The 27,352-nt window shown below is 62.2% G+C and overlaps 5 protein-coding genes across 8 annotated transcripts; 2 read left to right on the forward strand and 3 right to left on the reverse strand.

Moving 5' to 3' along the window:
• The first annotated feature begins 1,768 nt into the window (after positions 1-1,768).
• TMEM221 (transmembrane protein 221) lies at positions 1,769-5,162 on the forward strand. Its single transcript, XM_058821166.1, has 4 exons — positions 1,769-2,046; positions 3,655-3,740; positions 4,204-4,534; positions 5,015-5,162. The coding sequence occupies exons 1-4, from the start codon at positions 1,769-1,771 to the stop codon at positions 5,160-5,162; spliced, it is 843 nt and encodes a 280-aa protein (XP_058677149.1).
• BORCS8 (BLOC-1 related complex subunit 8) lies at positions 5,023-10,626 on the reverse strand. Of its 2 annotated transcripts, XR_009275752.1 has the most exons (6): positions 10,585-10,626; positions 9,988-10,100; positions 8,840-8,904; positions 7,668-7,775; positions 6,233-6,439; positions 5,023-5,180 (listed from the first exon to the last, which is right to left on the reverse strand). XR_009275752.1 is itself a non-coding variant. In XM_058821167.1 (5 exons), exons 1-5 carry the CDS (start codon positions 10,619-10,621, stop codon positions 6,397-6,399), a joined length of 366 nt encoding a protein of 121 aa, XP_058677150.1. In that variant the 5' UTR covers positions 10,622-10,626; the 3' UTR covers positions 6,076-6,396. The 2 variants fall into 2 exon arrangements, 1 of the variants encoding a protein (XP_058677150.1); XM_058821167.1 differs by lacking the exon at positions 5,023-5,180 and having other exon boundaries at positions 6,076-6,439.
• Positions 10,627-11,000: 374 nt separating this feature from the next.
• Positions 11,001-15,657, forward strand: RFXANK (regulatory factor X associated ankyrin containing protein). 3 transcript variants are annotated; one of them, XM_058821110.1, is made up of 10 exons: positions 11,001-11,109; positions 11,817-11,977; positions 12,103-12,180; positions 12,832-12,912; positions 13,047-13,112; positions 13,362-13,462; positions 13,940-14,065; positions 14,612-14,678; positions 14,802-14,882; positions 15,423-15,657. In XM_058821110.1, exons 2-10 carry the CDS (start codon positions 11,905-11,907, stop codon positions 15,482-15,484), a joined length of 735 nt encoding a protein of 244 aa, XP_058677093.1. In that variant the 5' UTR covers positions 11,001-11,109; positions 11,817-11,904; the 3' UTR covers positions 15,485-15,657. The 3 variants fall into 3 exon arrangements, with proteins under 3 accessions (XP_058677093.1, XP_058677094.1, XP_058677092.1); XM_058821111.1 differs by lacking the exon at positions 12,103-12,180; XM_058821109.1 differs by lacking the exons at positions 11,001-11,109; positions 11,817-11,977 and adding an exon at positions 11,130-11,244.
• A 527-nt stretch (positions 15,658-16,184) lies between these two features.
• NR2C2AP (nuclear receptor 2C2 associated protein) lies at positions 16,185-17,660 on the reverse strand. The gene is made up of 5 exons (XM_058821188.1): positions 17,504-17,660; positions 17,329-17,419; positions 17,142-17,247; positions 16,658-16,726; positions 16,185-16,509 (listed from the first exon to the last, which is right to left on the reverse strand). The coding sequence occupies exons 1-5, from the start codon at positions 17,542-17,544 to the stop codon at positions 16,394-16,396; spliced, it is 423 nt and encodes a 140-aa protein (XP_058677171.1). The 5' UTR covers positions 17,545-17,660; the 3' UTR covers positions 16,185-16,393.
• Positions 17,661-20,340: 2,680 nt separating this feature from the next.
• On the reverse strand, positions 20,341-26,631 carry LOC131568872 (collagen alpha-1(I) chain-like). Its single transcript, XM_058821013.1, has 8 exons — positions 26,605-26,631; positions 26,062-26,202; positions 24,765-25,370; positions 22,800-23,571; positions 22,181-22,258; positions 21,719-21,856; positions 20,684-20,721; positions 20,341-20,553 (listed from the first exon to the last, which is right to left on the reverse strand). The coding sequence occupies exons 1-8, from the start codon at positions 26,629-26,631 to the stop codon at positions 20,341-20,343; spliced, it is 2,013 nt and encodes a 670-aa protein (XP_058676996.1).
• Positions 26,632-27,352: the final 721 nt, after the last annotated feature.

Raw genomic sequence — 27,352 nt, forward strand, 5'->3', positions numbered from 1 at the left:
GAATTTCTGGATGAGGCTCTCAGGAGTTCGGGACGTGACATCTTCCCCAGAGCTGCTTTTAAAGCTCGTGATTTACAGAGTGCAATTAGCGGAGTGTTAATGAGCCTCGCCAGTAATATTAATTGATCCCGAAGAGCGGGTGGGGGGAGAACAGAGGGGTCGGATCTTCGGCAGAGTCCGAGGTGACACATCCAGGTGTCCCCTCCAGCTCTGGGACGCTTTGGGGACACTCGGGTGGCTCTTTGGGTGTGGGACATCCCTGTCCCGTCCTGCCCTGTTCTGTCCTTCCTTCACCTCGGACTGTCCCGGTCCGGCCCGGGTCAGGGCCGCTCCAGCCGTGCCAGGCAAAGCCGTGTTTGGGGTTTTGGGGACAGGGACCCCGCGGTCCCCCCGGGTCAGGGGTTGTGCCCCCCTGTTCCTTCCCAGCTCCCAAAGCTTTGAGCTCCCTCTCGAGGCTCCTCCTGCCCCAAAATCCCGGGATTTGGTGGAGTTTGGGGTGCCGGATGCCCTGGGATGGGAGCTGCGCCCCAAGGGACACCGGCGGGGACACGGCTGAGCTCTGTCAGGACACGGGAAGGGACAGAGCTGCCGTCACCAGGAGCTGCTTTGGGGACCTTGGGCCGAGTCCCAGGGACTGCCACCCCCTCCGGGCCTTCCCAAAAACGCTGGAAAGGAGCCGGGAGCCAAAGCGCTGCTGCTGCTGCTGCTGCCAAGGCCAACACGGCGGGACTTGAAAATAGCCCCGAGAGCGGCACGGCCCCGGTGCCAGCGGGAACCGCCCACGCGGGACCGGACGGAGGGACAGCGGGGACAGCGAGGGACAGGGAGGGACAGCGAGGGACAGCGAGGGACAGCGGGGACAGAGAGGGACAGCGAGGGACAGCCAGCACTGCTCCTCCAGCAGGCAGAAAGCTCAGCTCGGTCTGGATGGCACGGCCCGGCTGGGCACGGCTGCTGGCACCGGGATGGGGGTGGCACCCCAATGTCCCCCGCTGTCCCCTGGTGTCCCCGCGTCCCTCCCCGCGGGAATGGCTGTGCCGGGAAGCGCGGGGCCGCTCCCGAGGTGCCAGGCGACCCGCGGGGTGAATTCCCCCGGGCTGGTCCTGCTGGGAACCTCGAGCAGCCCCGGGGACGGCGCTGCCGGGCGGGTCCCGCGGGGGCTCCGCTTCCCAGGGTATTTATGAGGCCTGGGAAACGCGCGGGGGTCCCGGGGGCCGGCCGAGGGTCCTTTCCCAGCCGTGCGGGACTGGGAACGTGCCGGGAGCTCCCCGGGGGCTGCGGGGACGGTCCCGGCGCGGGTGGAGGCCAAAGGCGCCGCTCCCGGGGCGTGCGGGAACCGCGGGACCCCCGTCCCACACCGGGGTCAGTCCCGGGGCTCTCCCGGGGAACGGCAGCGCTGGGAACGGGAGCGCGGCTCGGTGCCCGTCTGTCCGTCCATCCGTCCATCCATCCGTCCGTCCGTCCTCAGTCCCCACCCCCGCTCCGCTCCCTCCCGCCGCCCCCAGGAGGCTCCCGGGGCCCCACCGGGGGCGGAGCCGGCCCGGGAGGGTCCGGCACGGAGGCAGAACCGGAGGCAGGACCGGGGGCGGGACGGGCCCGACCCGGCGGACCCCGCGGAACGGCGGCAGCACCGGCCCGGTGCCCGTTCCCTGTGCCCGTTCCCGGTTCTCATTCCCAGCCCGAGTTCCCGAGTCGGGGAGCGCACGCACGTTCGGCACCCCCGGTGCCCCCGGTTTCCCCGGTTCCCGGTGCCGGTACCGGCCCCGCCATGCCCTCCGCGTACCCGCAGCGAGCCCTGACGGTGCTGCTGCTCTTCGGGACCCTGTCGGCCGCCATGGCGCTGCTCTCCTCCAGCCTCATCTTCCAGCTGCCCTCGGGCCGCGCCGCTCCCGGCGCGCTCCCGGAGCCGGTGGCCGCCGCCGTGCTGCCGGTGTCGGCCGTGCTGGCCGCGCTCTGCCTGGTGCTCAACGTGAGCTGCCTCCTGCTCTGCCTCCTGCACGGCTACTTCGGCACCGAGCTGGGCCGGGGGCAGCGCGGGCCCGAGCGGTGAGAGCCCCGAGCGGGGACACCGGGAACCGGGGCTGGAGGGACCGGGAGGCGCGGGAGAGGCGGGGACCGGCGATCAAGGAGTTCGGGAGAGGCGAGGATCGGGGCTGGAGGGACCGGGAGAGGCGGGGATGCCCGGAGGGGTCCGGGCAGAAGGGAAGGGCTGGAGGATGCGGCGGGATCACGGATTGAGGGGTGCCGGTGCCAACTCCTCCGGTGCCCCAAAACCCGCGAGAGGATTCGCTGGGTCCCCTCCAAAAGGGGCTGTGGGGGGCAATGGGTGGGAAATCCCCCAAATTCCTCTCCGTGATCACCAGGGCTGGAACTGAGCTCTTTAATTTGGGTTTTAGAGACTCCAGAAGTCGGGACCGGCAAGTTTAGACCAGGCTGCGCAATCCAGGGGGTTTCATTTCCATAATTGGAGACTCATGGATTTGGAATGGGCTGGGGGCTCCTGGCCCAGCGACTGGGTTAAAACTAAAAAACAGCTCGGGGTAATCTGAATTTAAAGGATTTTGGTGACGACTGGACTTGGTGGGGTGGCTCACGCAATTTTGGGACCTCTCTGACTTCAGTCAAAACTCGCTGAAAGGGAATGACGACGTTTCAACAGCCGCTTTTTGTCCCTAATTAGAGAATCCAATCAGTCCCGGCTCTGCGCGGAGCACCGGGCTGGAGAAATTCCAGCAGCGCCTCCTCAGCCTCTTCCAACGCTTCATTAACGGAGGAGAGCAAAAATATTTCCCTGAAAACAAAAAATTCCCACAACAAACTCGGCTTTTCTGCCGGAAAATTAACAACAAAAAATTCCCCACCCCGGGCTGTGAATTTTCCTGGTTTTCCTGTGATCCCAGCCTGGATTTTGGGCTGTAACTGCTCCGTTTGGGAGCTGTGAAGTTGAAACTTGGGAATTGCGAGGTCGCAGGTGAGGAAAAAATCCCATTCCCAAAAACTCCCAGAGCAAAGCGCGGGGAGGCTCCTCCCCAATAATTCGAATTTCAGGAGGATTTTGCGCCTCTCCCTGGGAACCTCCAGCAATCCATTGCCCTGTGCCTCAGTTTCCCCGGCTGCGGCTGGAGCTCTCGGCTCAGACCGGGAGGAAAGGCGGGACTGGGGCCGCGGGCTCGGGGCACGGCCGGGAGGTGGCGGCGATGTCCCCGCGCTGCGGTGGCGTTGCAGGAGCCGCTCACGCCGCGGGGACCCTCGGCGCTGTCAGCCCGGATTGGGGCTGTCACCCTCAATTGCCACTGCCACCCCCAACTGGCGCTGTCACCCGAATTGGTGCTGTCACCCCAAAGTGACGCTGTGACCCCGAATTCCGCTGTCACCTCAAATTGCCACTGTCACCCTAAACTGTTGCTGTCACCCCCAAACTGACCCTGTCACCCGTTCCAGATTTTTCCTGGGCTCAGATCAGAACCAGGATCAGTTTCGAGTTCCTCACTCCAGGTTTTTTTCCTGAGCTCAGATCAGGACTGGGATCATTTCTGAGTTCCTCCGTCCATCCTTTTCCCCGCGCTCAGAGCAGGACTGGAGCCTGCCCAGACGCTCTTTTCCCTGCCAGGAGCCCTTCCCGAGGCTGTTTTCCCTCTTTTCCCTGTTCCCCAGGGCTCTCTGGTTCCTCCTGGACAGCCGGAGCGTCCGGCACGCGGCCATCGGCCTCTTCTGCTGCGGGGTCTGCCTCTACCTCACAGGCAAGTGGCCCCAGTGTCCCTCAGTGTCCCCCAGTACCCCCAGCCCAGCCCTGCACTGGTTCACAAATGGCTCCACCAGCTCCTTCCCACAGCCTGCAATTCCCATTCCAGGGCCCCAGGCTGGAGTTCTGTAGGGGCTGGAGGGGTCCAGAGATGGGAACGGAGCTGGAGAATTCCTGAGGGAGCTGGGATGGGGCTGGAACCTTCCAAATCCAGGAAATCTTCAAGTGTCCCAGGAATTTCCAAATCCGTCCCTTCGTAATCCTGGCTCCTGAGCTGTCCCTGAGCCCTTCTCCAGCCTCAACCATTCCATGAATTTGGGAATCCACCCCTCCTTAATCCCAGCTCCTGAGCTGTTTCCCAGAGTCTCCTGAGCTGTCCCTGAGCCCTCTCCCACCCTCAGCCACCCCAGGAATCCCCAATCCCACCCATTTTCAGGGTGCCCTGTCTGTGTCCCCCGCAGCCCTGGCCCTGTCCGTGCTGCTGCTGTTGCAGCTGGAGGCCGGCATCGCCAGCGCCTGCATCCTGACCGCTGCAGTCCTGCTCCTGCTGCTCTCCCTGCTCCCCGCGCTGCTCCGCGCCGCCCGCAGCTCCCGGGGCTCGGAGCCTCCCCAGGCCCTCCACGAGAACGACTCTGCCCAGCCCGGCCCCGGCACGGCCGCCGCTCCCCGGCCCTGCCGAGAAATCCACCGGGAATTCTCCTTCCCGCCCTCCCTGGAGCGCAAATCCCGGCCGGGCTCGGCCTCCAGCAGCAACCCCAGCTCGGGGAGCAAGGAGCTCCCAAGGGAATCCCAGTGGGAACTGCCCAGGAGCAAGGAATTCCAATGCCAGGACTGGTCCAGGAACACAGAATTCCCAAGGGAATCCCAGTGGGAACTGCCCAGGAGCAAGGAATTACCAAAGGAATCACAGTGGGAATTGTCCAGGAGCAAAGAATTCCAATGCCAGGACTGGCCCAGGAACACAGAATTCCCCAAGGAATCACACTGGGAATTGTCCAGGAGCAAGGAGTTCCCAAAGGAATCCCAGTGGGAACTGTCCAGGAGCAAGGAGTTCCCAAGGGAATCCCAGTGGGAACTGTCCAGGAGCAAGGAGTTCCCAAAGGAATCCCAGTGGGAACTGTCCAGGAGCAAGGAGTTCCCAAGGGAATCCCAGTGGGAATTGTCCAGGAGCAAGGAATTACCAAAGGAATCACACTGGGAATTGTCCAGGAGCAAGGAGTTCCCAAGGGAATCCCAGTGGGAACTGTCCAGGAGCAAGGAGTTCCCAAGAAGATCCCAGTCCCAGGACTGGTCCCGAACTCACAGGACTCTTCTGGATTCAGGGCTGCTGCAGGAGCAGGGACATCCCTGGAATGTCACCAGCAGGGAGATGAGCAATGTGATGTCCCACAGAGCCACCAAGGACTCCACGTTGGTCTGAGGGAAATCCAGGGGTTTTCTGGAGGAAGAGTTGATGGTTTTTCACGGTTTTGGGTTTTGTTTTTCCTGGAAAAATTCCTTTATCCACAGCCAAAATCCCAGTGCTGCCTGCCTGGGAACCCAAATCTATCCCAGCTGTGGGAGAGGATCTGGGGAGCAGAAATTGGGATTTTCACCATTTCAGCATTTCAGCCTTTCCCAGCAGATCCCGGCTGATTTCCCTTCTCCTTCCTCCCCGCTCCATCCTCATCCTCAGCACTGGCATGGATGGGGGATTGGGGTGGGGAAAATCCAGTTTGGGGTGGGGAAAATCCAGTTTGGGGTGGCCAGGAACAGATTTGGGGTGGAAAAAGGCAGATTTGAGCTGTCAGAGCAAACCTGGGGTAGCAGGAAGGGGGTTTGGGGTGGCCCAGAGTGGTTTTGAGGTGGCAAAGAACAGATTTGGGGTGGGGAAAAGCAGATTTGTGGTGGGGAAAAGCAGATTTGGGGAGTCACTGCTATTATCCCAAATTCCACCTGCTATCCCAAGCACAATTCCCCTGGAATTTGAGTTCAGCCATTCCCTGAATCCCCCTGGAAAATCCAGGAGGGATCCACAGCAAAGCTCTGCTCCCTCCCAGTCACCTCCAAAACCAAGAGTGCGAGAAAAAAAAAATCCTTTTGAATTTTTTTTTGTAGTATTTTCAGGAATTTTTTCTCCCTTGAAAGCCCAAAATTCCACATTCCTTTGCTCCGTGCCCTTGGAAACCCCAGGATAAAAAAGGAGCTCTGAGCTCCCACGGCCACAGGAGAAAAGCTGAAAACCTTCAAAAGGAATTTTCTTGTTGGGTTTTTTTTTTTTTTTTCCTTTTTATTCTCGTCCTCGTTAAAACCAAACCCAGCAATTCCTTGGCAGCAGCTGGGAAAGTTTCTCCTTGGAGAATTCCTCCTCAACAAAAGCCTGGAGTGCTGCTCACATTCCAGCTTTTTACACAAAATTCCCAAAGCAAGACCTCATCTGGGAGGTTTTTTGGGAAAAAAAAAAAAAAAAAGCCTGGAAACAAAAAAAGGGAAGGAAAAACACAAACCCACCCTGTTTTCCATGGAAAAGAAGTCCCAAAAAGCAGGATTTGGGATTTTCCAGCTCTTCTTTTTTGTGTTTTCCTGGGAATTCAGGGGCTTCTCCACCTGTGCAGCCCCAGAGGTTTTTTGGCTTCTTCCCAAGGTTGGGAAATTCAGGATGGAAAACCAGAAATTCAGGAAGTGCCTGGAGGATTCTTGGCTTGGGGGGTGATGGTGCTGTGGGAAGAAATAGGAAAAGTCAAATTCAGCAGCTTGAAAATGTGGGAAATTTGGGAAATTAAAAAATTCCCTCTGCTGGTGGTTGCTGGGGTGAGGGGCTGCTGTTGGGGTGGCACAGCCATTTCTGCAGCCAGAAAAATCTCTAAATATCTCCCCCAAAATCAAAACAAATCCCAAAGATCCATCAGGTTTTTTTTTTTTTAAACCCCCCCAAAAAATCCCTAAAATCCCCCCCCCAAAAAAAAGCCCTCAAAATTTTCTTTTAAAAGCACAAAAATTCCAAAAATTTTGGGGGTACCTCTTCCCAATCCCTGCATCTCCAAACTCTTCGAATATCCCCAAAAATTTCCACAAAACCTCCCTAAAATTCCATTTATTCCAAATTTTCCCATTGCAAACAGCGCTGTTTTCCCCCAGGGAATGGGGGAAAATCAGGGAATGCTGTCCTGGATAATCCTGGAGTTGTTCCCCAGGATTCTGGGGGTACCTCTTCCCAATCCCTGCGTCCCTAAACTCCAAACAATTCATATCTCCCAAAAATCCTCCCTAAAATTCCATTTATTCCAAATTTTCCCTCAGCAAACAGCGCTGGTTTCCCCCAGGGAATGGGGGAAATCAGGGAATGCTGTCCTGGATAATCCTGGAATTTTTTTCCCAGGATTCTGGGGGTACCTTTTCCCAATCCCTGCGTCCCTAAACTCCAAACAATTCATATCTCCCAAAAATCCTCCCTAAAATTCCATTTATTCCAAATTTTCCCTCAGCAAACAGCACTGTTTTCCCCCAGGGAATGGGGAAAATCAGGGAATGCTGTCCTGGACAATCCTGGAGTTGTTCCCCAGGATTCTGGGGGTACCTCTTCCCAATCCCTGCATCCCTAAACTCCAAACAATTCATATCTCCCAAAATCCTCCCTAAAATTCCATTTATTCCAAATTTTCCCATAGCAAACAGCGCTGGTTTCCCCCAGGGAATGGGGAGCATGCACGGAATGCTGTCCTGGATAATCCTGGAATTTTTTTCCCAGGATTCTGGGGGTACCTCTTCCCAATCCCTGCGTCCCTAAACTCCAAACAATTTATATCTCCCAAAAATCCTCCCTAAAATTCAATTTATTCCAAATTTTCCCTCAGCAAACAGCGCTGGTTTCCCCCAGGGAATGGGGGAAAATCAGGGAATGCTGTCCTGGACAATCCTGGAGTTGTTCCCCAGGATTCCGGGGTACCTGCGGCCCTGGGCGGCGTTGAGCTGCTCCTTCATGGCTATGGAATGCTTGAGCAGGCTGTCGATGCTCTTGAAGTAAACGCTGCTGTCAGTCATGCTCTTGATGGCACTGCAGAGGGGGCAAAAGCAGCAAAAGTGGGGAAAGAGGGAGTGGGACACAGCTGGAATTCCCAGATTCTGCTTGTCCCCCCTCTAACCCCAGGAAAGTTCACGTTTGAGGAGGTTTCCGCTGGGGGGAGCCGGAAAAATTTCATAAAGTTCTGGAATTCCTGCCAGGAGTTCCCAAATCCCAGCTGCTCCCAATGCATTCCCTGGATCCTGCTGGGTTTTCCAGCCTGGAATTCCAGGAATTTCAGCCTCAAAATGAAAATCTCAAATCCCAACCCATTCCCTGGGTCTTCCAGCCTGAAATTCCAAGAATCTAACCCTCAAAATGAAAATCCCAAATCCCGACCCATTCCCTGGGTCTTCCAGCCTGGAATTCCAAGAATCTAACCCTCAAAATGAAAATCCCAAATCCCGACTCATTCCCAGGGTCTTCCCACCCAGAATTTCAGTAATTTCTCTCTCTCAAAGTGAAAATCCCAAATCCCAACTCGTCCCAATTCATTCCCTGGATCCTTTTGTGTTTTCCAGCCCAGAATTTCAGCCTCAAATTGTTCAAAGCTCATCCCAAATCGCGACTCATTCCCTGGATCCTGCCTGGGTTTTCCAGCCCAGAATTTCAGCCTCAAATTGTTCAAAGCTCATCCCAAATCCCGACTCATTCCCTGGATCCTGCCTGGGTTTTCCAGCCTGGAATTCCAGGAATTTCACTCTCAAAGTGGAAATCCCAAATCCAAATTAATTCCCGGGATTTTTCAGCCCGGAATCCCAGGAATTCCCCTCTCCAAGTGGAAATCCCAAACCCCAACTCATTCCCTGGGTTTTCCAGCCCGGAATCCCAGGAATTCCCCTCTCCAGGTGGAAATCCCGAGCCCCAGCTCTTCCCAATTAATTCTCTGGATCCTGCCTGGATTTTCCAGCCCAGAATTGCAGGAATTTCCCTCTGAAAGTGGAAATCCCAAACCCCAGCTCTTCCCATCCCCACTGCCCGGATCCCGCCGTGTTTCCCAGCCCGGAATTCCGTGGATTCCCCGGAGTTTTCAGCAGTGCCAGCGGCCCCAGCAGCACCTGCAGGCGTACTCCACGGTGTAGATGGCTCCCTGGCTCTGCTCCTCCCAGCTCTGCATGTCCGACTGCGAGGGAAACAAAGAGCAGCACGGATCAGGCAGGATCTGAGCTGGGAACGGCGCCTGGGGAGGGAATTCCTGCCTGGGATGGGATGGGGTGGGATGGGATTGATGGAATGGGATGGGATGGGATGGGATGGGATGGGATGGGATGGGATGGGATGGGATGGGATGGGATGGGATGGGAAGGGATGGGGTGGGATGGGATGGGATTCCCAGGGAATTGTGGCTGCCCCTGGACCCCAGCAGGGAAGGATCCGAGGAGAACCTGGAGCTGCTTCCAGAGGGGGAAGGGGCTCCAAAGGGGCTGGAGAGGGTTTGGGATGAGGGAGGGAGGGAGGGAGGGACAGGGCACAGGGAATGGATCTGGGATTTGGGATGGGAATCCCAGGGCACGGGGAACGGATTTAAACTGAGAAAGGGGAATCTGGGTGGGATTTGGGCAGGAGTTCCTGGCTGGAATTCTCAGGGAAGCTGTGGCTCCCCCCTGGATCCCTGGAAAGTGGGAGAAGGACCCAGGAAAACCTGGGAGCTGCTTCCAGAGCCTAAAGGGGCTCTAGAGAGATTTGGGATGAGGGGTGGAATCCCAGGAGTCGGGGAATGGATTTGGGATAGAATCCCATGGCACAGGGAATGGATTTGGGATGGGAACCCCAGGGCACAGGGAATGGATTTGGGATGGGAATCCCATGGCACAGGGAATGGATTTGGGATGGGAACCCCAGGGCACAGGGAATGGATTTGGGATGAGGGATGGGAATCCCATGGCACAGGGAATGGATTTGGGATGGGAATCCCAGGGCACAGGGAATGGATTTGGGATGAGGGATGGGAATCCCATGGCACAGGGAATGGATTTGGGATGGGATCCCAAGGCACAGGGAATGGATTTGGGATGGGAATCCCAGGGCACAGGGAAGGGATTTGGGATGAGGGATGGAATCCCAGGGCACAGGGCACAGCTCCAGGCCGGACAATTCCCGTGGGGATTTTGGGGCAGGAATTCCCGGAGGAGCCGCGCCTGCGGGCTCGGTCCCTCGGCTCCCGGGACTCCCGGAATTGGGAACTGGGATTCCCGGGGTTCCCCACCTTGTGCTGGGCCAGCTCGGGCAGCGAGCGCCGCACGTGCTCCTGCAGCCGGAACAGCGCCACCGAGGGCTCGTTGGCCAGCACGTACAGGCTCTCCGTGAACTTGTCCGTCACTGCCGGGAGAAACGGGAAAAAACGGGAAAAAACCGGGATTAATCGGGATACGGGGGGAGCAGGGCTAATCCAGGGAGATAGCTCAGTGGAAATCCAGAGAAATCCATGGGAATCTCTCCCCAGAAATCCATGGAAATGCATGTAGATCTCTCCATAGAAATCCATGGGAGTAAATAGAAATACTTCCATGGAAATCCACATAAAACCTCAGAAGTATCTCCACAGAAACCCATGGAAATACCTCCATGGAAATCCACAGAAAATCTCGGAAATATCTCCGCAGAAATCCACACTAAAATCTCCAAGGGACACCCAGGCGCTCTTCCCCACGGGGGATGAAGGCCGGCAATGAAACCACAACACCCCAGCGGCCAAACCACCGCGGCGGGGCCTCTCCCAGCCCATCCCCGCCTGTCCCTGTCCCGGTGCCGGTGCCGGTGCCGGTGCCGCCTTTCCCGGTCCTGTTCCCGGTCCCGGTCCCACCTTTCTTCACCTTCAGCTGCATCTCCGGTTCCTCCATCCCGCCCGCCGCCACTTCCGCTTCCGGCGGCGCGCCCCCGAAACCGCCCCGGGCACGGAAAACAGCCCCGGCTGGAAACGTGTCCGCGGGACTAACGTTCTGCTTTGTCGCCCCCACCCCCAAATCGGTGTCACCCCGCCCCGACCCCACCCCGGTCCTCGTTGTCACCCGTGGGGACACTCGGTGGCTCCCGGTTTGTCACAGCGGGGACACTCGGTGGGTCCCGGTTTGGCCGTGCTGCCCTGAGAGGGGTCTGGGGGTGTCGCGGCCTTTGCCCCCCCGGTACCGAGGTGTCCCCACGGTGTCCCCACGGTGTCCCCACGGTGTCCCCAGGCCGGGCGGTCCCGCTGCCACCCCCTCGTGTCGCTTTACGGCCGCTCTCGGGGGAGGCGGGGCCGGGCCGCGCTCCGCGAACCCCCCCGGGCCGCCCCGGCCCCGCCGGGCCCCGCAGGAACCGCAAGGGAGGGGCGGAGAGCCGGGAGGCGGCGGTGAGACCGGGAACGGGATGAGGAACGGATCGGGAACGGGCATGGGGAACGTATCGGGAACGGGAATGGACCGGGAACGGGAATCGGGACGGGATGGGGAACAGGAAATGAGGGCCGGAGAGCCGGGAGGCGGCGGTGAGAGCGGGACCGGGGAACGGGGACGGGAACCGGGGACGGGAACAGGATGGGGAACGGAGCGGTAAGGGAGGGACGGGAGAGCCGGGAGGCGGCGGTGAGAGCGGGAACGGGATCGCGGTCCGGGGATGGGATCGGGACCCGAGAACGGGAACGGGGAACGAGATCGGGACCGACGGTGAGGGGCTGGGAGGAAGGTCGGGGAGGTCCCGGGGGTCCCGGGCTCGGAGGAGCTGCGGGAGCGGAGGTTTGGAGGGTGGGAAGTGCCGGGAATGGCGATGGGGATGGGGACAGAGAGGGGGACACAAGGGACAGGGATGGGGAGGGAAGGGAAGATCCCAGAAATAGGGTGAGGAGAGCAAGGGGGACCCCAGGAATCGGGATGGGAAGGGAAGGGAAGGGAAGGGAAGGGAAGGGAAGGGAAGGGAAGGGAAGGGAAGGGAAGGGAAGGGAAGACCCCAGGAATCGGGATGGGGAGGGCACAGGGGACCCCAGACCCCACTGGGGGTCTCAGGCACTCGGTCTGCCCCACACGTCCCTATTTCCCCCCTCTCCACCCCATGCCTGTGCAGGGAAGGTGAAGGAGCTGTCGGGGAGCCCCCTGGAGCCCGGGACACCCCAGAATTGGGTGGAAAAGGGGGAAAAGGGTGAAGAGGCAGCATGGGGGACAGCGGGGTGCCCTCGGCGCGTCCCCAGCAGGACGGGGACGCGGCGCTGCCGGAGCGTGGGGACGGTGAGTTGGGAGTGCTGGGGACAAACTGAGGGTCCCCCTGGAAAGTGGGGTCTGTTTGGGGTACCCCGAGCTGGACGGGACTCCAGAGGAGCCCCGGGCGACAGCGAGGTGCCCGGGTGCTGCAGGTGGAGCCGAGAGCCCCCGGAACTGCTCGGCTGCTCCCGCGGATTCCCAGAGCCCCAGCGAGGCCCCGGCCCTGGACGGTGAGTGGGGCACAGGGGGGAAAACTCCCTGGGAATTCCCATCCCAAAAATCCCGGGAAGGAGCCTCAAAGGTGGGAATCCCAATCCCAACCCCAGTCCCAAAAATTGGTGCCTGCTCCTGCCAGCCCTGAGAGGTCGCTCCAGCTCTTCTCTGCTCAAAATCTCATTTTTCTTGGATTTTTCCCAATAAAACCTCAGTTCAGGGGCTGGAAACACTGTGGGATTCCCAAAAAAGAGCCTCAAACTGCTGCTAAAATGTGGAAAATCCCAATCCCAAAGTCTGGTTCCCACTCCTCCTGCCAGCCCTGAGAGGTCGCTGCAGCTCCACGCTGGAACTGGAGATGGCAATTCTCATTTTCTCTGTTTTTTTTTTTCCCCAATAAAACCTCAGATCAGGGGCTGGAAACACTTTGGGATTCCCAAATAAATAGACAATAAACCTGAAATTAATGGAGAGTAAATAAATAGTTAAATAAATGGAGAATAAACTAATAGAGAATGAATAAATATAAAATAAACCAGAAACTAATGGAGATTAACCCCAAAAATTAATGGAGAATAACCCTAAATTAATGGAGAATAACCCCAAATTCATGGAGAATAACCCCAAATTCATGGAGAATAACCTGCAGACCCTCTGTGCTGTCCCAGGTTTCCCCCTGAAGCATTCCAACACCTTGACCAACAGACAGCGAGGCAACGAGGTGTCAGCACTGCCGGCCACACTGGACAGTGAGTGCCACCAGTGTCCCCAGGGGCTGCAGGGGACGTGGGGACAGCAGGGGAGGGGCTGGGGCCACCCTGGGGCAGCTCCCACCCCAGAATTTGCAGGCAATTCTTTTCCCTGATGGATTTGTCCCTTCCAGCACTGTCCATCCACCAGCTCGCTGCCCAAGGCGAGCTCATCCGGCTGAAGGAGCACCTGAGGAAAGGTTGGTGTCCCCTTGGCCCTGCCAGCACCTGCCAGGTCCCCTCTGGTAACCTCACGCTTGGTTTTCACTCAGCCATAAAACCACAGGAACTGGGGTTTTTTGTGGAGGTTTCTCCAGTTTTGGAGATCGGAAAAATCCTCAAAAACCATCAATTGCAACCATCCAGCAGCTGGCTGAGGTGGTTTACCAGCCCTTACTGGTTGTACTGGGAGCCCGGGGGGGCTCACCTGGCTGTGGTCCCCTGCCCAGGTGAGAATTTGGTGAACAAACCTGACGAGAGAGGCTTCACCCCCCTGATCTGGGCTGCGGCTTTCGGGGAGATCGAGACCGTGCGGCACCTCCTGGAGTGGGTGAGGGAGCTCCGGGGCTTCCGGAATGTTCTGGGACCTCTCCTGGGTCCTGGGGCCTGTCTTTGGTCCTGTCTGGGACCCGTGGGACTTGTCCTTGACCCTGGGATTTTCCTTTTGACCCTGGGACCTGTCCTTGACCCTGGAATCTTTGTTAATTGTGGGATCTTCCTTAATTGTGGGATCTGTCTTTGACCCTGGGACCTCTTTCATCCTGGGACCTGTACTTGATCCTGTGGGTCTGTTTTTTATATTCTGTGATCTCCCTCATTTATTCCAGGACCTCTGTCTTTATTCCTGGGATCTCTCTCCTTCATCCTGGGATTTCCCTTTTTTAACCTGGGATCTCCCTCTGTCCCCACTGTCCCCAGGGCGGTGTCAGCCCAGGGAGGGTGGCTATGGGCAGTGTCACCGGGCTGTCCCCGCTGTGGGCAGTGTGACCCACTGTCCCCAGTGTCCCCCTGTCCCCGCTGTCCCCAGGGCGCCGATCCCCACGCGCTGGCCAAGGAGCGCGAGAGCGCGCTGGCCCTGGCCAGCATGGGCGGCTACACTGACATCGTCACCATGCTGCTGGACAGGGACGTGGACATCAACACCTACGACTGGGTGAGGGCCACCTGCACGGCTGGGGGACACTGGGGACAGCGGGGAAAACAGGGACAGTGGGAACATTAGGGACAGCAGGGACATAAGGGACATCCGGACAAGCCTCCCCAGTGCCACCAGCACGGCTGGGGGACACCAGCCTGGAGCTGGGAGAGGAGGGAATGGGATCCCAGTTTGTCCCAGTCTGGAACCGGGGATCCCAGTCTGGAATTGGGAGAGGCTGGAAGGGGATCCCAGTGAGTCCCAGTCTGGAACTGGAAGAGGCTGGGATGGGATCCCAATGAGTCCCAGCCTCAAACTGGGCGAGGTTGGAGGGGGAATCCCAGCAGATCCCAGTCTGGAGCTGGGACAGGCTGGGTTGGGATCCCAGGGAGAGCCAGACTGGAACTGGGGATCCCAGTCTGGAGCTGGGACAGGCTGGGTTGGGATCCCAGTCTGGAGCTGGTAGAGGCTGCAATGGAATCCCAGCGGGTGGGGCAGCCCTGAGGGGCAGCAGGGGCCCCGTGGGATCAGCAATGACCTCTCCTCTCTCCCCTGCACCCACAGAACGGGGGCACCCCCCTGCTCTACGCCGTGCGCGGGAACCACGTCAAGTGTGTGGAGGCCCTGCTGGGTGAGGCACAGCTCCGCTCCTGCCGTTCCGCCTCTGGAACTGCTGCTCCCTGCCGTGGGGGCAGAGCCTGGGGGCCAGGGCAGCTCCCGGGTCCCCATGGCAGCCCCCATTGCTGCCCCACAGCGTGCGGCGCTGACCTGACCGAGGAGGCCGACTCGGGCTACACCCCCATGGACCTGGCCGTGGCCCTGGGACACAAGAAAGGCAAGTGATCTCCATCAGAAAACACGGGGTTTGCCCTCAGAAAGCAGGGATTGCCCTCAGAAAACGGGGATTTCCCTCAGAAAAAGGGGATTTTGCTGGGTGGATTTGGGGTACACCCCCATGGACCTGGCCGTGGCCTTAGGACACAAGAAAGGCAAGTGTCCCCCATCAGGAAACAGGGGTTTTCCCTCAGAAAACAGGGATTTCCCTCAGAAAACGGGGATTTCCCTCAGAGAACGGGGATTTTACCTCAGAAAATGGGGATTTTACCTCAGAAAATGGGGATTTTGATGGACGGATTCAGGGTACACCCCCATGGACCTGGCCATGGCCCTGGGAGACAAGAAAGGCAAGTGATCTTCATCAGAAACGGGGCGTTTCCCCTCAAAAAGCAGAGATTGCCCTCAGGAAATAAGGATTTTCCACAAAAACCAGGGATTTCCTTCAGAAAACTGGTGTTTCCCTCAGAAAACAGGAGTAAGATGATGACCAGATCCCTCCCAGAGCAGCTTCCCTGACTCCCACCCTCTCCCCCCTCAGTCCAACAGGTCATCGAGAACCACATCCTGAAGCTGTTCCGGAACAAGAAGAAGAAGAAGTGAGGAGGCATCTCCAGCTCTTCCCAGCATCGCCATGGCCTCATCCCACTGCTCCAGGCATGGAGAAATCCAGGAATTTCTGCCCTCATGGACCCCAGGCCTCTCCCTGGCTGCCATGCACAAAATCCAGGGACACTCATTCCAGCCCTGGCTGGACTCGGCTGCTTTGTATTGGAAATAAACTTTAATTGCAATTAAACTCTGTGGAGCCCTATCTGCTGCCTCAGCCCATCCTAATCCCAGGTGTTGGGCAGCCAAGACTCAGAATTTCCCCTCAATTTTTCCTCAATAACTGTGGAATTCCTGTCCAGAGCTGTCCCTTAGGGAAGCTCCCATAAAGCTGCCACAGCCAGGAGGGAAAATCCCACAGGATTCTGTTGCTGCCATCCCAAGCAGCTCAGGGGTGGCCACCGAGGTGACAGCACAGAGAGGGGACATTTCCCCTCTGTCTTGAAGCCAAACCCTCCAGGGCTAATTGCAGGAAAAAAGCAGGGATATCTCTTATTGATCCCAATCCAGGAAAAAGCAGGGATATCTCTTATTGATCCCAATCCAGAAAAAAGCATGGATATCTCTTACTGATCCCAATCCAGAAAAAGGAATATCTTTTATTGATCCCATTCCAGAAAAAAGCAGGAATATCTCTTATTGATCCCAATCCATGAAAAAGCAGGAATACCTTTCATTGATCCCAATCCAGGAGAAATCAGGGATATCTTTTATTGATCCCATTCCAGAAAAAAACAGGAATACCTTTCATTGATCCCATTCCAGAAAAAGCAGGGATATCTTTTATTGATCCCATTCCACGCCTGTGCCCAGCACAGCCCCACCGGTGCCCCCTCAGGGGACAGGGACCCCCTTGTGGGGTGTTGAGAGCCCCCAAAGAGGGGACAGCCCCCGGGGTCCCCCCTAGAGGCGCTCCCCCAGCACCTCCAGGTGATAAACCACCACCCTGCCAAAGAAATCCGTGCTGCTCCCAAAGGTGATCTTCAGCTCGTCCAGCACCGTCTCCTGCACCTGGAAGCTGTGCAGAGCCCAGTCAAGGAGTAACGCTGGGATTGGGGTGTGGGGGGCACTCCCCCAGCTCTGCTCAGCAGCAAAAATCCCCAAAAATCCCCAAAAATCCCCAAATCCTGCCTTGCCCCCATCAGCACCCCGGGAAAGGAAAGGATATCTGCATGGCGTGGCTGTCCTGCGGGTACAGCTCCGATATTTTCACCAGTTCCTCACCTGTTCTGCAGCCTGGGGAGGGCAAAAGGGAGCCTCAGGTGATCCCAGGAGCCTCCAGGTGCTGTCCCAGAATCTCCCCTGGCTCCCAGAAGATCCCAGCTCCTCTTTATTCACCCCTGGAGCTGCTCCAGGTGCTTCCAGGAGCCTCCAGGTGATATCCCAAAATGTTCCCTAATTCTCACCAGCTGCCAGCCCCTCTTTATTCACCCATGGAGCTGCTCCAGGTGCTCCCAGGTGCTGTCCCAAAATGTCCCACTGGCTCCCAAAGGCTTCCAGCCCCTCTTTATTCACCCCCAGAGCCCCTCCTGTGCTTTGGGAACTGCTGACAAACGCCCCGAGCCTCCCCCTGAGCCCCCACAGGCTGCAGGTGTGGGTAAGCTGAGGCAGGAGCCCGCTGTGCCTCAGTTTACCTGCCAGCCACCCTCACCTTCCAGCGTGCAGAGCCGGCTGGAGAATCCCCCCTGGAACTGGATCTGCAGCTGGGAGAGCTTGACGGGGCGGGGGAAATGCAGGGTGACCCACTGGGACGTGCCCTGGGGGGACAGGGATGGGGTCACGGGGGGCACAGAGTGGGGCAGGATGTCACAGCCGTGTCCCTGTCCCTGTCCCCGCACCTGGTCCGAGTTCCAGCAGGTCTCCTCGCTGCCATCGAACAGGTGCTGCTTCCCAAAGTGCTTCACGTCCCGGTTCAGCACGGAGCTCACCCTGCGGAGACAGCGGGGACAGTGCCACCCCTTGGGGGACATCAGGGGCGGGACAGCGGGGACAGGCGCGGGGGCCGGGACTCACCGCGTGGCCGTGTCGGGACACACCAGGGACTCCACGGGCATCGCTGCCTGCGGGGAGGGACGGGCGTGAGAGGGACACCAAAACGGGGCCGGGGACACCTGGGTGTGATGGGGACCCCCGGGAGCCGCTCCCCGGTCCCCTCCCGCTCCCGCCGGGGCCGCCCCGCACTCACCGCCCGCCCGCCGCAGGAAGAGGCGGAGCCGCCGCCCCGCTCCCGGTGTCCGGTACCGCCCCCGGCACCGCGGGGACTGCGGGACGGCGGCTCCGTGTCCCCCGCCACCTCTCTGTGTCCCCCCTGCCACCCTGCGTGTCCGCCCCCCGGCAAACACCTCGCCCCCGGTTCCGCTCCCCGGTTCCGGTCCCGGTTCCGGTCCCCGCGGGTCCTCGGGGATCCCCGCTCCTTTCCCGGGGCTGAGGAGCCCGGGCGGGGGCGCGGGGGCGCGGGGACCTCCCCGGGGCTGCTCTGCTGGTGACACCGGCGGAGAGCGGCAGGGACAGGGACAGGGACAGGGAAGGAGCGCGGAGTGGGAGGGATCCCCGCGTTCCTGCATCCCTGAAACCCCGCGTGTCCCTGCATCCCTAAATCTCTCAATTCCTGAGTCCCTGCACATCCCATCCCTGCAGCCCAGAACATCCCTGCACATCCCTGCATTCCTGAATCCCTGCACATTCCTGAATCCCTGCACATTCCTGAATTCCTGCATATCCCTGCATCCCCATCCCTGAATGCCTGCAAATCTCTGCAAATCCTTACACCTCCCTGCACATTCCTGCATCCCCGCACATCCCTGCTAATCCCCGCATCCCTGCAGATCCCAGGATCCTTCCACAGCCCAGCAATGCTGCACCTCGCAGCTCATCCCCGCATTCCTGCTCACCACTGCATCCCCGCACATCCCTGTTTATCCTGACCTCGCTGCACGGCTCAGTATCCCTGAATCCCTGAGAATCCCAGCTCATCCCTGCATCCCTGCTCATCCCAGCCCCCCTGCCCACCGCAGCCCCGCGGAGCTCCCGGTGCCGGCTGAGTCACGGCGGCCGCGCCGAGGCCGCCTCAGCTCCGTCACCGGCAAAAATAAACGCGGCGAGAGCTGCGAAGCCGCCGCCCCCTCCCCGTCGCCATCCCCATCCAGGTTCCCCTCCTCGTCCCCGTCCCCATCCCCGTCCTCATCTCCATCCCCGTCCCCATCCCCGTTCCCGTCCCCGCACCGCCCCGGGGCTCGGTCCCGGCTGGGGACGCGCTGCCGCCCGCACACACATGTCACACTCATGTCACACTCATGTCACACTCATGTCACACTCATGTCACACGCCTGTGCGCACACCCGCGGGGACACGCGGCGCAGCAGCACACGCGTGACCGGCTCTGCCTTCCTCCTCCTCCTCCTCCTCCTCCCCCCTCCCCTCCTTCCCCCGTCGAGTTTCGCCGGAGAAATTGGGTCAAAAACCGCAGGAGCCTCATTTGCCCCTGGGCTAATTGCGCGTCTGGGGACAGAGCTGCCACTTCTGCCACCGCCGTGCGCGTCACCTCCTCCCGTGCCCGCCGCCAGCGCCCCCTCCTCATGCCGGTGACCCCGAACCCTCCGGTGCTGCGGAACCGGGAGGATCCCGGTGACCCCGAACCCTCCAATGCTCATTCGGTACCGGGAGGATCCCGGTGATCCCGAATCCTCTGTTCATTAGGAACCGGGAGGATCCCGGTGACCCCGATCCCTCCAGCTCTGCCTGCTCTCCGTGCCTTTGTTATTTATCGAAATTCCCCCGAGCGCACAGGACGGAGCTTTAGGAAAGGTTTGGCACAGCCGGGCGTCGTTTGTCATTGACGCCAAGTGACAACGTGGTGGCATCTCGGCGCTGGGAAGGAGCAGGGCAGGGTGACCGTGGGTGCATCCCCCTGGAAGGGGATGGGTAAATGATATAATTGCCATAAATTTATTATAAGGCTGGTTTTAAGTCACAAACTGGCGTTTAGTCCCCAGGGCTGAGGGCACCGGCGTGGCTGCATTGTCCCCAACAGTGTCACCACACCGCGAGTGCCTGCCACGTGTCACAGCGCTGTGAGCAGGTGTGAGGGTGGCGTGTGCCCTTAACGAGCTTGGCTTTGCTGACAGGAGATGCCGCTCGGTGTCCCCGCATGGGACAATTAGCGCCCTGGCTAATTAATGAGCCAGCGCGGCCTCCTGCCAGCCCTGCTGCTGACTGTGGCCAGGCCCGGTGTCCCCGTGTCCCGTGCCAAAATCAGCACAGGGTGAGCTGGTGGCATCGCCACCCCGGGGTGGCCAAGGAGAGCCCGTGTCCCCTCCGTGTCCCCTCCGTGTCCCCTCCGTGTCCCCTCCGTGTCCCCTCCGTGTCCCAGGTGCGGGGCGGCGCTGCCCGAGGGGAGGGAGCGGGTCCGGCCGCCGGAAGGGGGGAAGGGAAGGAGGCAGTTGCCATGGAAACCGCAAATAAAATCGATGCACGCCGCCGGTGGGCTCGGAGCGGAGCCGGGCCCGGCCAGGGCAGCATCGCCGCGTGCCCGGGGGTCGCTGCAGCCCCTCCGGTGCCCTCCGTGCCGTGCCCAGGGATGAGGGGACAGGGACAGCTCGGGGAGGACCCCACCGTCCTGGCCTCGCCCCGTCCCCTCCGCAGCCCCGGCTGAGCCGTCCTGCCCAGCCCCAGCCCGGCAGCTCCCCCAGGACGGGCACAGCTTCTCCCCAGCCACGGATCCTCCTGTCCGTCCGTCCGTCCGTCCGTCCCGGTGCCGGTGCCCCGAGCGCGGGCCCCAGCTGCGGCGGCGGCGGCCTCGCTAATGAGCTGCAGCGCTGATGAATGTGGCAGCTCTGCTGGAACGGCCGTCATTAGCCGCCGGCGGAGCTGAGCGGAATAACAAGCGGCTCCGGGGGCTCGGCGCGGGGTCCCCCCGAGCCCCCCGCGGCCGTGCGGGGACACCGGGCCGCGCTCCGGGGCCGCTCTGTGCCCGGCGGGGCTCCGGGACCCCGCGGTGCCGCCGCCCCGAAGCGGAGCGGCTCGGGAGGCTCCCGGCCGCGCCACCCGCCCGGTTTGGCTCTGTCCTGTGGGGGACGGGGTGGCCACCACAGAGGAACCCCTCCTTCCCCATCGCTGTCCCCACACCTGTCCCCACGCCGCGGGCTGGCCACGTCACCCCTCTATTGTGTCCTGGCTGAGTCCTACCAAACTCACGTCACTCGTGTCACCAAACACGGCCCCTCCGCTGTCCCCTGGGGGTTTGGGGACACTGGAGCAGTGAGGACCCCCCAGCCCCCGGCCGGAGCCGCAGCGGGGTCCCCGCGGGTCCCTGCCCCTCGCAGCGGGCGCCCCTCGGCGCTGTCACCGCACCCCGACCGCCCGCGGCCGCTCCCCGCGTCCCTGTCACAACAAAGGAAAACATCTCCGGATGGAAACTGCGGGAGGGTCGTCACGGCAACACTGCTGCTGCAGGATTTCACCAGAATCCCGGCGTTCGGGCTCAAAAAGACGCGCAGGGCCCGCGCTCCCCGCGCAGCCGCCGCCGCCGATCCTGCCGGGCTTGGGGCCCCGGAGCGGCCCCGAGGGACGGGGACACCCCGATTGCGCTGTCCTGAGCCACCCGCGGGGCTCGGGGCTGTGGGGACACGGCGACAGCAGGCTCTGCCTCGTGGGAGCAGCTTGGGGATGGATGTGGGGCTGGAAGGTGCGGGGACCCCACCCTGGGCGAGGATGGTGACACTGGGACATGCTCGGTGACAGATCTGGCACTGCCATCCCTGGGCTCAGAGGGCGACACTGGGACACGCCTGGTGCCAGATGTGGCATTGCCATGCTGGACAGAGTGCTGGGCTCAGAGGGCGGCACTGGGACACGCGCAGTGCCAGCTCTGGCTCTGCCACCCCTGGGCTCAGAGGGTGGCACTGGGACCCGCTGGAGTCCCCTCCCAGCTGCAGGCAGGACACTGGGACGCCGGACTGATGCCAGGGCAGGAGCTGGTGCCCAGCGCGGCCCCGGGCCCGGAGCAGCTGCCGAGGAGGGGGGAGAGGTGTCGGTGACACCCCGGTCCCCGAGCCGCGCTGGAGGGTGCCTGCTGTGACATTCATCTCCATTCATCTCCTCTTGAGGCCAGAGCTCGGCTCAGCCACTGCCAGAGCTGTCCCCTGCCACCCAAACGGCCGTGGCACATCCCCGGAGCTCTGCCGGGACTCGGTGTCCCCTGGAGGTGGCCCGGGGTGTCCCCTCCCTCACCTTTGGGTCCCCGAGAGGCTCCGGGGCCCTCTCGAGGGCCGGGGTCGGGCTGTGAGCAGCTGTGGTGGAGCTTTTTGGGGTGGGTGACGCGGGGGACGGGCTGGGCCCGGAGGGAATGCGGGATGAGCCCATCGATCCCTGCTCGGATTGCCAGGTGAAATTCAGGAGGGCTAAGAGCAGGAGGAAGGATTTGGGGCTGCAGGAGGAAGGATTTGGGGCTGCAGGACCCAGCTGTGGTGGGGGGCACCAGGTGAGGGTTTCAGACCACCCCTGACCCATCCTCTCCTCCGAACCACCCCAAAACCACCCCGGGGTTCCCCCTCCAAAGATCCCTGTGGTGTCTGGATCCTCCGGGAGCGGGAGGAAGCCGCGATATCAAACCCCTGGGACCCTCTCCCCAATTCCCCCTGGCAAAGCCCGCGGGGACGGCGCCCCCCGTCCCTGTGCCCCCGGCCCGGGCACCTCCACGGGCCGGGCCCGCCAGCTGCAGCCGCATAAAGGAGGGGAACAGAGGAGCTCTGTGCGCCGGCAACGCCGGGACTGTGCCGGAGCAGGGGGGGCTCACAAAAGGCAGGAAACGCCACCGAAAGTCTGGCACAATGGAGTCGGAAATGAGAACTTTGCTCTCGGGTTTCCACGGATCCATCCTATGGGCGAAATGGGGAGGGGGGATTCTCTGCTCTTGGTGCCAAGTCGTGGGAGACAGGCTGGCATTCTTCGGTCACCGGCGGGAAGGTGACCCCCTACCCACCCCCCCCAAAAACCCCCCCAAAGCTCAGTGATGGTTTCCTTCCCCCTTTTTGGGGGTCGTTTCTGGTAGCGCAGCTCTTCAGAGAGTCTCGGCCATTTTGGGGGGGTTTGGGGCTTTTTGAAGTCTTTATGCACCCACAGCATCTCCCAGCCCCCCCGCGCCCCATTCCGGCCCCACACGGGGGTGCGGGGTCTGGGGCTGTGCCCTGTATGGCTTAACGGGAATTTTGGGGTGTGGAGGGGCTGGAAGACGCTCCCCTCTTTGGAAACACCCCCAAAAAATCAAGGCTGGGTCCCCCCGCCCTTCCTGCTCTTATTACAGGGACCCCACCACATCCCCTTCGGGACCCCACCCCCATCAGAGCCCCCCCTCTTCCGCGGCCCCCCATCTCTCCCAGCGCCCTCTTAGAGCCCCCCCTCCCTGTAGGGACCCCCCAGCCCCTTCCGCGCTGCGCGGGGCGCAGGGGGCGGCCCCGCTCCATGGGGAGGGGGCGGCCCCGGTTTGGGGGGGCCGGCCCGGGTTTGGGGGGGCGGCGCATGCGCGGCCGCCCCTCGCCCTGCGCCGGGCAGCGCGGAGCGGGCGCGGGTTCTCCGCCGCTGCGGGCAGGTGCGGGCGGCGGCACCGGCGGCACCGGCGGGGAGGGCCCGGCCCGCCGCCAGCCGCGATTGGCCCGGCCCGGCCCGGCTCGGCCCCCTCCGGGGGGGCCCGGCCCGCTGCCCCCCGCTCCGAGCGCCGCTTTTAACCCCCGGTGCCGGCGGGGCTGCTCGGCTCCACCGGCGGCGATGAGTCCCGGCGCGCCCTGAGCACGGAGCAGGTACGTGCGGCACCGGCACGGGCACCGGCACGGGCACCGGCACGGGCACCGGCACCGCCCCCGCTGCGGGCCGGCCGTGGGCACGGTGACACCGGCACGGCTACGGCAGGAGCGGGACGGATCCGCGCTGGGGGCGGGGATGGGGACGGTGACAGCGACACCGACACCGGCACCGGCAGCGCCATGGCGGGATCCGAGCCGGATCCGGGCTGGGGACGCGGCGGGGCTGCGGGGGCTGCAGGAATGCGGGGCCCGGTGGCGGCGGTGGGGACGGTGACACCGGCAGCGCTGCGGGGACGGGGATGGGGGCGGTGACACCGGCAGCGACACCGGCGCCACCACGGCAGGAGCGGGATGGAGCCGGGTGGGGAATGCGGGGGTGGGGGGGCCCGCGGCGGGGACGGGGACGGTGACACCGGCGGGGATGGGGATGGGGATGGGGATGGGGATGGGGATGGAGATGGAGATGGGGACGGTGACACCGGCAGGGCTGTGGCAGGATGGGGACGGTGACACCGGCAGGGCTGTGGCAGGAGCAGGACGGATCCGGGCTGGGGACGCAGAGGGACGGAGGACACTGGGGGTGACACTGTGGGGGCCGGGGTGACGGAGGGTGGCCCTGGCGCGGGGGAGATGCTGCGGACACTGAGGGGACCCTGTCAGGGATGGGGTGCAGGGCTGGGGACAGCGGGGCCGGAGGGGACACTGCGGGGATCGGGGCACTGGGACACCGGGACAATGGGGGCGTGGCCAGCGCCGTTGTGGGGACACCGGGACAGGGGGACACGGGGAGCACCCGAGCTCTCATGGGCTGGGGACACTGAGGGGACACGGGACACTGGGGACACGGGACAGGCACACCGTGCCCTGAGCCCCCAGGAGCTGGCAGCGACACAGAGGGCAAGCAGAGGGGTGGCAGGACAGGGCCACCCGAGTGTCACCCCCTGGGTGCCACAGCCTGGGCCGCCCGGTTCCTTGCTGGTGACGCTGGTGGCTCCCTGGCGGGTCCGGAGACGGGAATGTCCCTGTCCCGGGGTGGCAGTGCCGTGGCCGGGATGTCCCCAGCATGGGGACACAGCACGGATGGATGGATGGATGTGGGGCGCGGGGCTCGGCAGCCCCACAATCGGTGGGACAGCGGTGCCTGGATCCGAGCCAGGCCCACCGGCCCGGGGTGTCTCCCCCTGTTCTGTCACGGGCGCGGTGTCGGGAGTCGCTCCCGGCGTGTGGCCGAGCCCCGGCAGGGCTGGGATGGAGCCCAGGGCTCCGGAGCTTTGCAGGGAGAGGCAGAAAGCGGGGCAACAAGAATAAATAAATCTATAAAAAAATTTAAAAAGAGGAGCAAATTCTAAAATAAAGGCTGCAGACTGTCTGCCTAATAAAAATCGCACCGGCAAAGGGCCCATATTGGCCGGGATCACAGCTTCCCGAGGTGCTAATTTATTCCGGCAGGCTGGGGGGAGCGGGGAGCATCACGTTGCCTGTGAGATGTGACGGCAGCGAGGTTTGCAGAATTCCTTTGTTGTGGGCAGAGAGGAGGGGACGCGGAGCCGGCCCCGCCGCCGGGCTCCCGCCGCGGCCCCGGGGACACCGGCAGGACAGCCCGGGGCCCCCGGGACACCGGCAGGACAGCCCGGGGCCCCCGGGACCCCGCGGCGCCGGGAGGGAGGTGGGTGCTGGGAGGGTCCGGGGGGCTCGGGTTGGGGGTGCAGGAGCAGCTCCAGGGATGGCAGCCGTGAGGGGGGAACACGCTGGGGGTGTGCACCGCCATGTCGCCCGTGCGTTGGTGGCACCGCGGGCCGGAGTGACCCGCGGGGGCATCGGAGGTCAGGGGGGCTGCGGTGGGCTTGGGGACAGCCCGTGGGCTTGGGGACAGCCGGTGGCACCGCCGGGTTGGGGGTCCGCAGGGTGGGGACGCCAATGTCCCGCTGCATCTCGGCTGGGTGGGCAGTGCCCCTCTGTCCGGCCACCCCTCCCGTGTCCCCAGCGCTGTCCCCAATGTCCCGGCGGGGTCCCGGATCCGCCCCCGGCCCAGCCCGGGCTCGGGGCACAGGAGACCCCCGCACTGACCGGGTGGTCCCGGCGGCCTGTGTGGAATTAAGCTCGGTTTCAGCTCAAGATAATCACCAGCCCCGACTTTGCATATTCATGAGCAGGATGAATTATTCATGAGGTGACAGCGAGTGACAGATGTGAAAATGTTCGCCCGGCTTTGGGGGGATTTGGGGGGGCGTTTTGCACCGGCGCTATTTTGGATTCCTCTCGGTTGGGCCGGGACACCGAGGGGACACCGAGGGGACAGGGAGAGGGACAGGGACAGGGACAGGGACCCGCTCCTTGTCCCCGCGGGGGCAGGGACACGTGGCCTTGGGGACGTCATTGTGACACCGCCCTGACTGCGGGGACAGACCCCGCGGTGACATTCGGGCTTGGGTGGCCGAGGCCACCTCCGTCCCTCGGCAGCGCTGTGCCCCCCTGTGCCACCCCCGGGCCTCGCTGCCACCACCGGGCACTGCCTGGTGACACCCGCACGGCCCAGCCCGCGCTGCTTTCCCCGGGAATCCCGGCTGGATCCTGCCGGGGACCCGCGATCCATCCCGGGCCGGCCCCGGGGCCACCGCGGGGTCAGGATGTGGCCGTGCCACCCAGGAATGTGGCCGTGCCACCCAGGAATGTGGCCGTACCACCTCAGGGATGCGGCAGTGCCACCTCAGGGATGTGGCGGTGCCACCCCGGGCTGCCCCAACCCCGGCGGTGCCACCCCGTGGATTCACGGACGGCGACGAGCAGGGAGCGATTCCGCCCCGGTGACACTGCCCGCCCGTGGGGACACCGCGAGTGGTGGCCCTGGCCCGGCAGGGCTGGCGCGTCCCGTGTCCCTTGTCCTGACCCAGGATAAGCTGTTTGCTGGCTCAGCACCTTGCCGGGGGTGCGGGCACGGACAGGGGCACAGCCATGGCAATGTGTCCCCTGCGTGTGCCGCGTGTCCCCGGAGGAGCAGAGCTGTGTCCCGTCCCTGCCGCGGGGACACTCTGGGGACAGCTGAGCTCTCCCAGGTGCTGCCGGCCCGGCCTTTCCCGCTTCTCCTGCTGCGAAAGCAAATCCCGCAGGAACGCTGATGGCAGGGGAGGCACGACTCGGCCAATGAATTTATATCGTTTGCCGAGAATTTTCTATTTTCCCCCTGGAGTGGGAGGAATGGGCAGAGTTTGGCGCTGACCCGGCGGAATTCCCTTCGCGGAGCTCCCCGAGCGGGGCTGCAGGAGCCGCTGGCGCTGCCCCGGGGCTGCTTTGGGCTTTTCCAGCCCCTGGGGGATTCACCCGGCCAAAGGCGCCCCCGCCGCCCATTCCGGAGCCCGGAATGTCCCAGGTCACCTCCCTGTCCCCTCCCAGCTCGTGGCTCTGGGGACAGAGCGCCCCGCGGAGGGGAAGGGGCTGCCAAGGCTTTTTTCTCGAAGAGAAATCAGATTAAACGCGGTTCTGCATCCCCGAAAAGGCCCTTTGCCAGCGGGGGTCTCCTTTCTTCTCGCCATTTCTCTCTTTCTTTCTTTCTTTCTATTTTCGTCCCATAAAAGCACAGAAGGGACGGGGGGAGGCACCGAGGGATGAGAAATGGAGCATCGGGGACGGGGGGTGAGGCACACTCGGTTTGGGGCTCCCGGTGCTCCCCAAATCCGTGCCTGGCACAGGGCAGGGATGGGACAAAGCAGGAGCAGCGAATTCCAGCGTGGATCTGGGGGGGACTCGGGGGTTGGCTCGGGCTCGTGGGCACGTGGTGGCACTTTGGGGTTGGTTTGGGGGGCGCTGGGGGTGCCCGCGGTGCCTCTGCCCGGCTGGCTGGGCACCCCAGGGCTGAGGGATGGTGCTGGTGGGAGCTGGGTGATGGTGGTGGGCACGGGAATATGGCTGTGGTGGGCATTGGGTGATGGCTGTGCCAGGCGATGGTTGTGGTGGGAGTTGTTTGATGGAACTGGGTGGTGATGGTGGGCACAGGGTGATGGTGATGGGCACTAGGTGATGGTGGCAGCCCCTGGGTGATGGTGACAGGCTCTGGGTGATGGTGGCAGCC

Source organism: Ammospiza caudacuta, chromosome 28, assembly GCF_027887145.1.
Source record: "Ammospiza caudacuta isolate bAmmCau1 chromosome 28, bAmmCau1.pri, whole genome shotgun sequence".
NCBI classification, from domain to species: Eukaryota; Metazoa; Chordata; class Aves; order Passeriformes; family Passerellidae; genus Ammospiza; species Ammospiza caudacuta.

Coding starts and splice junctions, on each gene's coding strand:
- TMEM221 (XM_058821166.1), top strand. CDS start 1,769: ATGCCCTCCGCGTACCCGCAGCGAGCCCTGACGGTGCTGCTGCTCTTC. Junction 2,047..3,654: donor GGGCAGCGCGGGCCCGAGCG/GTGAGAGCCCCG, acceptor CCTGTTCCCCAG/GGCTCTCTGGTTCCTCCTGG. Junction 4,535..5,014: donor GAGCTCCCAAGGGAATCCCA/GTGGGAACTGCC, acceptor GTTCCCAAGAAG/ATCCCAGTCCCAGGACTGGT.
- BORCS8 (XM_058821167.1), bottom strand. CDS start 10,621: ATGGAGGAACCGGAGATGCAGCTGAAGGTGAAGAAAG. Junction 8,905..9,987: donor CCGAGCTGGCCCAGCACAAG/GTGGGGAACCCC, acceptor TTTCCCTCGCAG/TCGGACATGCAGAGCTGGGA. Junction 6,440..7,667: donor AACGCCGCCCAGGGCCGCAG/GTACCCCGGAAT, acceptor TTCTTCCCACAG/CACCATCACCCCCCAAGCCA.
- RFXANK (XM_058821109.1), top strand. CDS start 11,151: ATGGGGAACGTATCGGGAACGGGAATGGACCGGGAACGGGAATCGGGA. Junction 11,245..12,102: donor CGGAGAGCCGGGAGGCGGCG/GTGAGAGCGGGA, acceptor CGGGTGCTGCAG/GTGGAGCCGAGAGCCCCCGG. Junction 14,066..14,611: donor ACATCAACACCTACGACTGG/GTGAGGGCCACC, acceptor CTGCACCCACAG/AACGGGGGCACCCCCCTGCT.
- NR2C2AP (XM_058821188.1), bottom strand. CDS start 17,544: ATGCCCGTGGAGTCCCTGGTGTGTCCCGACACGGCCACGCG. Junction 17,420..17,503: donor TGTCCCGACACGGCCACGCG/GTGAGTCCCGGC, acceptor CTGTCTCCGCAG/GGTGAGCTCCGTGCTGAACC. Junction 16,727..17,141: donor CCGGCTCTGCACGCTGGAAG/GTGAGGGTGGCT, acceptor TGCCCTCCCCAG/GCTGCAGAACAGGTGAGGAA.
- LOC131568872 (XM_058821013.1), bottom strand. CDS start 26,631: ATGGGCGGCGGGGGCGCCTTTGGCCGG. Junction 22,259..22,799: donor GGGGTCCCGAAGGGGATGTG/GTGGGGTCCCTG, acceptor GCTCCGGCACAG/TCCCGGCGTTGCCGGCGCAC. Junction 20,722..21,718: donor AGCCTCTCGGGGACCCAAAG/GTGAGGGAGGGG, acceptor CCAAACCCCCAG/GGGACAGCGGAGGGGCCGTG.